Raw genomic sequence first — 11,148 nt, forward strand, 5'->3', positions numbered from 1 at the left:
CAACAATATAAAGTATTTTTGCAGCTGTAATTTTAAAGATACTCAATTACAGACGTTCGGAGAGGTTGGGTTTTATCTTAGATCTTCAAAATGCAATCCAAAAGTCTAAAAAGCTCTACGCTTCAGATTAAGAGAGCCAAAAAAATAATTAGTAACCTATTATCCTAATAAAATCTACTTGATACATTCATACAATAGTCTTTAAGGCATTTGTTCTCCCTTTATTAGCGCTATACACATTGAATGTATTTATATATTTTCTTTATTTTACCATTTTTGATTGTTTTGTAAACGTAAACGTAATAAACGACAAAGTTGTGTATAGCAATTGAGGAGGCGATCTACATATGTCAATGGATTCGTTCAATATTCGTTATATCCTTATTTTCGTTCGCATTTAATCGGGGGCTCAAGAAATGGATATTGCTCTCGCAGCAGAGTGGTGTTTATTATTTTTCGACATACGACCGAGGCTAGTTTATTTATTTGTTTGATTTACTTAACATACGTAACGTAACTTAGAAGCAGTTTACAATTGTTTAGAACATTAATTGGCAGATAAAAAATGGCATTGTGGACCAAGAGGTCGGTTTTTAGCACTTCGACCGTTGGCCCCGTTTTTCTTTTTTGATTAGTTTAAGGAATTTGTAGCAGTGTTGGTTCGTCGGTGTGTGTGTGTTTTGTTTGTTTGTGTGTTGTGAGTGTGTGCTTGTGTGTGTAGGTGTGTCCACACGATTCGTTGGTATATTTAGGGCTTTACATTTAGATTAAACTTATGCTGTGTGCTGGGTGTCTGTGGGGGTGCTACTACGAGGTCCTACGACGAGTTCTTCATGCACACCTGGCACCTGGATACATGCGACTGCCGATCTCCGGCCTTGATTGTCTGCTGCTCGGGCGCTGTGAACGGCTGAGAGGACTCCAGGTTAAACATCCAGAAGCTGGTCATCGTTTCGTAGAAGTGGCACGTGCCCTTGGCGCCGTTGCACTCGATGAAGGGTGTGGCGCGGAAGTCCTCCAAACAGGATCCGGGTGATTGCAGCGCCTGTCCACCGCCTCCGTTGCCCACAGCAGTGTGCTACGGGATTAAAATGATTGGTAAACACATGTTAAGTAAATAAAATACTGATCAATTTTTGAACACCCCTCTCCTATAAAATGAAAACATAAGAATAACTTTTCCTTATGTTTATGTAATTATTTTATTACTATTTGCAAAGATCAGATCAGAAAACTAACAAACTAATATTCAGTTATTATTCAAAACAACCAAATTCTTAATTTTACAAAAATATAATTATCATATTAAATAGGATTGATCGAAAAATGTATTGGAACATAACTTTTTTTAACTTAGGTCCGGTTCCCTGTGTACCTTTCAAAGTCCCAGAAATCTATCTGTTCGAAAAAAATTAGGACCAGACAAACTTCTCTAATTTATTTAAGCCATAAAGCATTACAGAGTGCTGTTAAGCACAGAATTGATTGTATCTTCCTGATCTAGTTTTTGAAATCAGTATTTTCGAGACGAAAAAGTCTGGATGCATGTTAGTGTGAGCTTTCGCATTTTATCAGTCCTAGAATTTGTGACAGTGAGTCGGGAAACCGGCACTTTGTGGTATTAAATTGCGTCAACATTTGCAATGGCTTCCGATACAGAGGTAGTAAATTCGGGAGTGTGTACTCACCATGAGGAAGCTGTAGCCGATCCAGATGCCCTCCCAGCCATTCGGACAGTCGGGGACCGCTATCGACTGACTGTGCACGGCGATCACATTGGCAGGCGCCTCACAGACGACGCATCGCGAGATGTACTGCTTGATATCGTTGTTTCCCACGGGCATCATTGGAATGGCGGCGTTGGTGGTCAGCCAGAAGGTCTTGTCGTTGCGCGAGGCGTAGTTGCAGACGTTGTTCTGACCGCAGGATAAAACGGGCATCGTCGAGAACCTGGGCACACAGGATCCGGGGGATCCGAGGTCCTGGTTGTGGGCATAGTCATTGCCATCGACGTACAGTAGGGAATATCCCGTCCACAGTTCCGTATGGCCGGCATAGCAACTGGGCACCGACTCGGATTGGCTGTGACGCGTCACCAGAATGCCGGTGAGGTAGTCCAGGGCGGCGGAGCAGGGAGCACCCTGTTCGCCCTTCACTCCGATCAAACCATCCGCTCCTCGATAACCCTGTGGGCCCTGCTCTCCGCGATCTCCCTTGGGACCGGGTTGACCCACGCGTCCAGTCGCTCCGATCAGGCCGTGCTCACCCTTTTGGCCTCGCTCGCCCTGAAGGCCGATCAAGCCAGTCTCTCCCGGACGTCCGACTTCTCCCTTTTGTCCATTGCGACCCGGCTGACCTGGTTCTCCCTTGGGTCCCGGTGGTTGCACCAATCCCGGCTCGCCCTTCTGTCCCCGAATACCCGGTTGTCCGTCGAGTCCATCGCGTCCCTTTGCTCCGGCGTAGCCAGTTTCGCCAGCCCGGCCAGGAAGTCCTTCATTTCCGGGTACTCCGGGGAAGCCTCTGTCTCCCTTTGCTCCGACCAATCCGGGCAGACCAGGAGGGCCTTGGAGTCCCTGGTCGCCCTTGTATCCCTTCTGTCCCTCTAAGCCGCTGAGTCCACGTTCGCCCTTGAAACCCTGCGCTCCCACATCTCCCTTTGGTCCGGAGGCGCCGTTGAAGCCATCCTGTCCTGCTGGTCCGGGGCTGCCGGCCAAACCACGCTCTCCTTTGCTGCCAGTTGGTCCAAGTTTTCCAGGCATGCCCACCAGACCGGGCTCACCGGCCAATCCCGGTAGACCGCGGTCACCTTTGATTCCAGGAGGTCCGAAAACACCTAAATTCCGGGTGATGGGTGATAGAAAGTAGGAATTGGAAATTAGTCACAAATAAATATAATCAATAATAATAATAAAACCAAAAAATAACTTGTCTTTAGCCTTTTTCTTCCAAAGGTCTTCTCAAATTCTAAGAGAAGAACCAAAATCCTTCAAAATCTATTTTAAGTGTAATTTTTCCTGGTGAATCGGAATATAGACTCACCTTGACGTCCGTTCCTGCCGGGGCGACCGGGCAGACCCTTCTCGCCCTTAGTAGAACGTCCTGGATAGCCGGACTCTCCTGTAAGTCCGATGTCACCCTTTTGACCTGGCAAACCATTTAATCCGTTGGCGCCAGGGAGTCCCTCGAAACCGCGATCACCCTTGCTTCCCACGTAGCCAGTAGCACCTTGTTCGCCTCGTGCGCCCTGTTCGCCCTTTTGTCCGGCGATTCCACGCTCGCCCTGCGATCCCTTATCTCCACGAAGGCGTTCCACGTCGATGACAGCTGAAATACCGGGCTGACCACGAATACCGCGCTCGCCCTTAACGCCAGGAGCGCCCACAAAGCCTTGGGGTCCGACGGGTCCAATATCACCCTTGATTCCGTTCAGTCCGGTTAAACCGACCTGACCCTTGTCTCCTTGCAAACCAGGATAGCCGACAGGACCAGGAGCACCGGGTGCGCCGGGCAGGCCATCCAGTCCAGGAACACCTGGAATACCGGGTGCACCGACAGATCCCTTCTCTCCGGTCAAGCCATAAATGCCCTGTATTCCTTGTTCGCCCTTCTCGCCGAGAAGTCCGTCGGCTCCATCGAAGCCGTTGCGTCCAGTGTCGCCCTTCTCGCCTTGCAGACCAGGACGTCCGTGAACAGCCAATCCGGGCAAACCCTTCTCACCGGGCCAACCCGGCTCTCCGGACGGACCTGTATCGCCACGAAGTCCGGAAATGCCGGGCTCACCCTTCTGTCCCTTCTCAGAGGCGTCGCCGGGCAAGCCGGGAGCTCCATCGAAGCCGGGCAGTCCCTGGGCACCTTTCTCGCCATTCAATCCGTCCGCACCAGGCTGTCCGGGGACACCAGGCAATCCTTGGTCACCCTTCACTCCCGCTAAGCCGGGAGCTCCCTGAGGACCACGGCCTCCTGGGTGTCCGTCGTTGCCAGTCAAGCCAGCAGCTCCCTTATCTCCCTTGGCACCTGGAGAATTGGAGCAGAAAAAGTACGGATCAGATATTGTTAGATTTAACTTCAGTCTTAATTTGAATTCTTAGAACCTAATGCTTGAAACCGGTATCGGTGTCTAAAAATTATTGGAATGACTTACCAGAGACTCCGGCTGCTCCTGGAAGTCCGCGCTTGCCGATAGCACCAGGGACGCCAGTGAAGCCCTTGGGTCCTTCATTGCCAACAGCGCCGCGTTCTCCCTTGTTGCCGGGCATGCCGACCATGCCGTTATCTCCGCGTTGTCCCGGGGCGCCATCTTTTCCCTGAACGCCGTCCATACCGGGAAGGCCTGGAGGTCCAGAAGGACCGGCGGGGCCGACCGGACCCACTTCTCCCTTCTCGCCAACAGGTCCCGTACGGCCGGATTGTCCGGGCATGCCGGCGTCGCCTCTATCACCTGGATATCCAACGCTGCCATCGCTACCTGGCGGACCAGGCGGTCCGGATATGCCGCGGTTGCCCTTCTCGCCTTGCAGACCATTCAGACCAGGCGGACCCTTGGGTCCTGCCACCGAAATTCCAGGCTCGCCCCTTGCACCGGGTTGTCCATTGCGTCCGGGTACGCCGCGGAAGCCATCCTTGCCGGGATTGCCGGGGGCACCAATTGATCCCTCGTTGCCCTTTTCGCCGCGTTGTCCAGTCAAGCCGCGGGGTCCCTCAGGGCCGGGAAGTCCAGTTAGACCAGTATCACCCTTGGCTCCTTTGTCTCCGATTGATCCCTTCTCGCCAAGCCCTCCCATAGGTCCAAAGTCACCTTGCGGACCGGGCTCACCCTTGCTGCCCTTGGGGGGTAACACCAAATCGTCGGGCTTGCAGCTGCCGGGCTCTCCACTGCTGCCGGGAGGACCCATCCTACCCTTGTCTCCCTTCTCTCCGTTATATCCATGGGCACCTTGGTCACCCTTGATAGAAACGCCGTCGGTTCCGGGGAAACCATCTTGTCCTTGGCGGCCAGGTCTTCCATCGATGCCTGGGGGTCCAGAAAAGCCCTTGTCGCCCTTCAATCCGACCTCTCCCCTGGCGCCAGGCTGACCAGGTTGACCGCTCGGTCCGGTAAATCCTTTTGATCCGGGATAGCCAACCTGGCCAGTAAGTCCCTTCTCACCCTTGATGGGCTTTACCGAGCTCATATCAAGAATGGCCGGTTTGCCGGGGGCACCATCTGCTCCAGGGGCGCCAGTCATACCATCCTGTCCCCTCTCGCCAGGTGGGCCTGTTTGGCCGTTGATTCCATCGTGTCCACGCTCTCCGGGATAGCCTCGCTCTCCAGTCGCACCTCGCTCGCCATCTTTTCCGGGAACTCCGGCCAGACCGCTCGTACCCTTCTCTCCCTTCTGACCGCTCCTGCAGGATGAGCACTTGCCGCCGACTTCTCCCTTAATACCCATCTCACCCTTTTGGCCATTAGTTCCGGGGCGACCGATATCACCCTTTTGGCCAGTTGGACCAACTAAGCCGGGGGCTCCTGGGCGGCCCAGCTTGGAGTCACCGGGAACACCAGAGTTACCCTTGAAGCCGCGTTCTCCCTTGCTTCCCTTTTGTCCGGGGTATCTAAGGGATAAAATATATGGTATTACTCCAATGACAATCACAATAGGTAGTTGCAAGTAAATGACGAAAAAAATGGCTTATTAATTATTATAATACTTTGTAGTGTAGTGTTTTTTTCAAATAGGCTTTCTAATATTTTTTACATAGAGCATTGAAGTTTCATCATCACTCAAAAGATTTTAGAGAGATCACGCCGATATCTTTTTGAAGATACACATTTTTTATTCATTTTTGAAAATAAATAGGATTAGGATCCTTTAAAATGGATCAATTGATTGTCGCGTCCGCGTAACAATCTTATGTTTACCGAAATTGATTACTGTTGAAATCATATAAAAATATTTATGAAATGACTTACCCAGGCAAGCCGTCTTCACCCTTAGGTCCTTGAATGCCAACGCCGGGCGTGCCGGCGTCTCCCTTATTTCCCTCCTGTCCCGTTGGTCCTTGGTGTCCAATGGGTCCCACTGGGCCCGGGGGTCCATCTTGTCCGGCTGTTCCCTTATCGCCCTTTCTGCCAGGTGGTCCTTCATTGCCAGTACGTCCGGGCAAGCCAGCGCCTCCCTTCTGTCCGGTGTATCCCTCCGGTCCTGGCTGTCCGTCAGCTCCGTTTAATCCCTGGGGTCCGGGTAAGCCGCCATAGCCGCGAGGTCCTTGTGGGCCGGGGGGTCCGGGTGTTCCATGCCCACCACCGGGCGGTCCGGGAGGACCTAGCAGACCCTGCTGTCCTGTCTGGCCCGCAAGTCCTGGCTCTCCCTTCATTCCTGGATTGCCGGCCAGACCATTTAGACCCATTTCACCGCGATCTCCCTTTTGGCCGATGGATCCTGGGGGTCCGAAGTTACCTTGGCGACCCTTAAATAAAATGGAAACCAGTTAAAACGATCTGTTTTGCCATTAAAAAGGGGAATTTACTTACAGGACCTCCTGGGACGCCGGGCAGACCCTTCTCACCCTTCGGGCCATCATTTCCAGTGTCGCCCTCATCGCCGCGCTCACCCTTCTGGCCGCTCGGTCCTGGCACTCCCTTCTCTCCGGTGTCGCCGCGTGGTCCTTGCTTGCTAAATGTTCCACTGGATCCACTGTTCCCAGCCGGTTCGCCCTTCTCACCCTTCGCACCCGGTGCTCCGGGCTTCAAGGGTCCAAAGCAGGAAGCACCTCTATCGCCCTTCAGGCCGCTTACACCTCGAGGTCCTTTGGCACCATAGGGTCCGGTGTCGCCACGGTCGCCCTTTTCGCCGGGATTGCCCTGTTTTCCGGCAAAGCCGGGTGTGCCCGCGAATCCGGGCTCACCCTTCTCGCCCTTGGCATAATCTCCGTTCTCCTTGGCCGGCTCACCCTTCTCGCCCTTGCTGCCGGACAGACCTTGAAAGCCACGAGGTCCCGCCATTCCGCTCAGACCATCCAGACCGGGCAGGCCGTCTTTGCCTTTGCAGCCGTCCTTGCCATTGTCGCCCTTGGGACCAGGATTGCCAGCAGAACCCTGAACACCGGATACGCCAGCCTTGCCGGGAATACCTGTTGATCCGCGCTCACCCTTGTAGCCACGTGGTCCATATGGACCGGGGTCACCCTTCTGGCCCTTATCGCCCACAGGTCCCTCCTGGCCGGGGTATCCGATCTCGCCCTTGGGTCCCGTCGGTCCAAGCGGACCCGGCATACCCCGGCTGCCCTTCTCGGCCAAGCACTTGGGTACGCAGCCCGCGTACCCAGCCGTACAGTTACTTGACTGCGGCACACCATTCCTTGCGGAGTTGGAGTCAAGGACGTCGTAGTTTTCGTAGTTGTATGGGGATATATTTGCAGTTTTATTGAAATCATCCTGGATCGAACCAGTCATACCGGCTTTCTTCCAAAATTGCTAAAAGAAAGTAAATACGGTTGCGTACTGGATATATGCAAATGTAAGTTATTTTATATATCTTACAGCGTCGGCACCGACTAACGCTCCCGCGATGACAGCGGCATACAGCAGCCTGCAAAGAAATCGGCGAAGATCGGTGGTTAGGAACTACATATGTATGTATAGTCTTATCAGTCTAAGTATCTCTCTGTGCAGCTCTCATCTTGCCATGCGTCGGTGACTCTCTTTTAAGCCATCAGTGGAAGAGAAACGCCTAAGAGCGAGCCTACTCTTTAAAGAGCATCCAGGAGATAGCAGTACGAATTGAAATACATTACTAAATAGATTTAAGAGTCCAAAGATAGAATTTTGTTGCAAAAATCTTTTTTTTTGTGTTTTTTTAAATTTACTGGTAAATATTTTTGTCCATTTTGGATTGATTTTCAAAATGGCTTCAATAATTTCCAAATGAATTAAATAATTTTATCAATTTGTTAATGACAAATTGTTTCCTGTATTTAAGTAATTTTAATTTTCAATCAATAATTATATATAATATAATATAAGTTTAATCAATAACTTCAATTTAAAAATCAAAACTTAAACTAAATTTAAATATTCTAAGTTCTTATTGACCAATATAATTCGATTATAACGAACCAAGTATAATTTAATGGTTATACCATTAAACATTTTTTACGAAAAATACTAATTATTGGTTGAGTTTAAGTCAAGAAACTATAATTTCTTGTGAGCTAGATCGAAAAAATTACGTATGTTTTCAATTTAAAAACATTTTTTGGACTAATAAATGATTTTCTTAATATTAAATTAATATCATTGTCACTTACCGCTTCCAGAAGGGCAACATGATGCCCTATACACTTAAGCCTGCACAATTATTTGCTCTGTCCTCGTTGAATATTAATTTTTATGTTACCGTCGTTGGGCCTGGAAAGATGAGCCAGAAAATTGAGCACTTAAATTTCACAACAGTTGCAAAATAAATTTTAAAAGTACAAAAGTTGAACGGTATTTTTATGGAAAATAAGTTTCATTTAATATTTGTGGGAAAATCGAGTTTCTTGAATTTTTTTTAATGATTTAACGTTGGTATTTTATTTTATTTGGTATTGCATTTCTTTTTCCGCTTTTTGTGGTCCAAGTAACAGTAATTTTTGACGGTACAGTTTGAGAAGCACTGGAACTGGTACGAAGCTCGAACAACGATCTGGTACGAGATCTATAGCTTTTAATTCATTATACTTGTTTTCCCCCCAATCTGTTTTAAATATATATTTATATATATATTTCTTTTTCAATTTTCCTTACAGGAATCTAAAGGGACTGTTCGACGGGACCCTACTGAAAACACACAACCGAGCGATCCGATCCGATCCGAACGCACAGCACTCCACTCCACAGAACACACTAAAGACTAAAGGCAACTGGCCAGATCAGCTTCGGACCGAGCCCAGTCTACTACTTACTCGGGGAGACGGAACACGACTAATTATAGTATAAGTTCGAGCGATCCAAAAGCCATTCGCCGATGCTCCGATGCCCCGAACTTTTGCCGTCGTTCGTTCGGCTGGGCACGATCTTCCTCGGGTTCTCGGCTCACGTACACTATCCGTGTGATTGGATCCCCAGGGAGGGGGAGGGGGTGGCGTGCCATGGCATATAGAACGGATGGGCGACTGATCGTATGTAGCAACACTAGTCCCAGCAGTTAACATAGTCGCTGTGGAATGAATGAAACCCGGCGATAAGTCTGAAACTAAGTAGCTGCCGTTGATATGCCACATGCGACTTAAGTTGCTCAATAGAACAGCGGCTTCATTCCTCCGGATCACCTCCCCGGGAGCACCTTCTACAAGCTCCGGCTCCCAGCTTCCAGCTCCCATCTCGGAATTGCTGATAGCCCCCGTCCGAGATCGGGCACATGGCTTCCGTTTTCGTCCGCCCCTGCCCTACGGCATCTAATTTTGTTACTTTTCGGTTCGCAGACTAAGATTTTCCAAGGCTTCGTTATCAATCCGGGTTTTTTCTAAACGTTCTAAATATAACCACATCAATTTTTGGTTTGCTTTTACACAAATTCTTCTAATCAGGTTTTTGTATAGACCAAATCTCGTTTCTAGAAAGGAACTCAATTCAAAGGATTACATTTTAAACTATGTATATATCCTTTGTGGTTTGATTTGTTTGGACCCCAAAATGGGAATAAAATGGGCTCTGTGGACAATTCTTAAAAATATTGCCCAAGAAATATGTGTCCAAAAACACGTTTGCTGTTTACTTTATCTTTGTATTTGCCACAATAATAAACAAGTCACAATTATTTGTACTTAGTAAGTCCTCATTTGAAAATAAAAAGAAACAGTGGCTTGTTAAATAAAAACTTGTTAGATAAAATACTGTATTTTATTTATCAAATAAAACAGGGGTTTTCTGATAATTCAAAGTGGGGTTACTGCTAAAACTCCAAAAAATAATAGTTAAAGTATTTTTCATAAATTTTCACTTATTTAAGTTTAGAAAGCAAGAATGAAAAAAAGGTGTATACAGCTTAAGTGGAAAAAGGTTTATTGCCTTTAAAGAATCTTCTAAATTGTTTGAATTAATGAATTGGTTTCGTTAATCAACATTTAATCCCGTAAAATTTTTGCTTGTAGATTAAATATGTCCGGCAATCTTAATTTTACTTTTTAAAATAGTTTTAATTAATTAAAATGATAAAATTATTATATTGATTAAAATTAAACACTATGAAAACACATGCATTTTGTCGGCGAATTTGTTTGTTAAGCAGATCACGACTAAAACATCAAATGTAACCAGTTTTAAAAAAACAATAATAACTTATAATATCCGATATCAGTAGACCTCTGAAACACAGGTACGATTTTAAGCTTAAATAAACAATTTTTAATTTTTTCTAACTAGTATATTTTTGTTTAGAAGGAGAATAACACTTCCGATTATTACAGAACTAACAGAATGAACAAATTTAATGTTCTAATCTCTGGAACTTCCTAAAAGATATATATTGAGGGCATTGGGACATATCCGTCTTCCTCGTACCCTAGGACAAAACTATTCTTCCCCAACTAAAAGAGGCCTTGATTATAGACCTATCAAGACCCATTTCCAAATACTATGACCTCAAAACCTAAAACCAAGCTTGAATTTCGAAAGGTTCCATTTTACTGATTCTGCGTCGAAATTAAACGAACGACGAGCTGCTTGGATTCTTGTTGATTTTTTCTAACAGGAAATACGCAGCCATATCCCTCTTATCAGCTCCACATATGCCTTATACTAAATGAAAAAGCCTTAACCTAATCACGAGGGGCAAGACAAACAAACAAGCATCGAGTTGTATTTAATCCACTGCTAAGTATGGAGTTGAGTATTAAGACTAGGCTATACCCGTTAAATAAATAATCAGATTTTTAGTAAATTGCTTTAAAAGTTATTAAATCTCAAGCCAAAAGTTTTAAAGTACGTTTATAAAACATTTGGCCAATATCCTACTTTAAAATGAATCTAGTCAATAGTAGCAATGGCAGCGCTCGAATACTTTTTTAGTTAAAATACTTTATGAACAGATATACTTCCACTGTAAAGAAATAACTAATTTTTTGAAATTAATTTTCGAGGAACATGTTAGGACTATCTAAGATTTGTAGTAGCTTTCAAGATCTCCT

At 46.9% G+C, this 11,148-nt stretch overlaps 1 protein-coding gene across 2 annotated transcripts; it reads right to left on the bottom strand.

The window, feature by feature from the left end:
* Positions 1–417: 417 nt before the first annotated feature.
* Positions 418–9,020, bottom strand: LOC108040339 (collagen alpha-1(IV) chain). 2 transcript variants are annotated; one of them, XM_017117784.1, is made up of 9 exons: positions 8,926–9,020; positions 8,287–8,386; positions 7,520–7,568; positions 6,512–7,453; positions 5,951–6,447; positions 4,142–5,592; positions 3,040–4,014; positions 1,689–2,833; positions 418–1,078 (listed from the first exon to the last, which is right to left on the bottom strand). In XM_017117784.1, exons 2-9 carry the CDS (start codon positions 8,304–8,306, stop codon positions 818–820), a joined length of 5,340 nt encoding a protein of 1,779 aa, XP_016973273.1. In that variant the 5' UTR covers positions 8,307–8,386; positions 8,926–9,020; the 3' UTR covers positions 418–817. The 2 variants fall into 2 exon arrangements, with proteins under 2 accessions (XP_016973273.1, XP_016973272.1); XM_017117783.1 differs by lacking the exon at positions 8,926–9,020 and adding an exon at positions 8,768–8,919.
* Positions 9,021–11,148: the final 2,128 nt, after the last annotated feature.

The sequence above is a fragment of the Drosophila rhopaloa genome, unplaced genomic scaffold, assembly GCF_018152115.1.
Source record: "Drosophila rhopaloa isolate 14029-0021.01 unplaced genomic scaffold, ASM1815211v1 contig_2, whole genome shotgun sequence".
Taxonomy (NCBI): Eukaryota; Metazoa; Arthropoda; class Insecta; order Diptera; family Drosophilidae; genus Drosophila; species Drosophila rhopaloa.

What these genes read in the sequence shown, in the direction of transcription:
- LOC108040339 (XM_017117784.1), bottom strand. Translation starts at nt 8,306, where the DNA reads ATGTTGCCCTTCTGGAAGCG. An exon ending in CGTTAGTCGGTGCCGACGCT is followed by an intron (nt 7,454 to 7,519) that starts GTAAGATATATA and finishes ACTTTCTTTTAG; the next exon opens with CAATTTTGGAAGAAAGCCGG. An exon ending in CGGCAGGAACGGACGTCAAG is followed by an intron (nt 2,834 to 3,039) that starts GTGAGTCTATAT and finishes CCCGGAATTTAG; the next exon opens with GTGTTTTCGGACCTCCTGGA.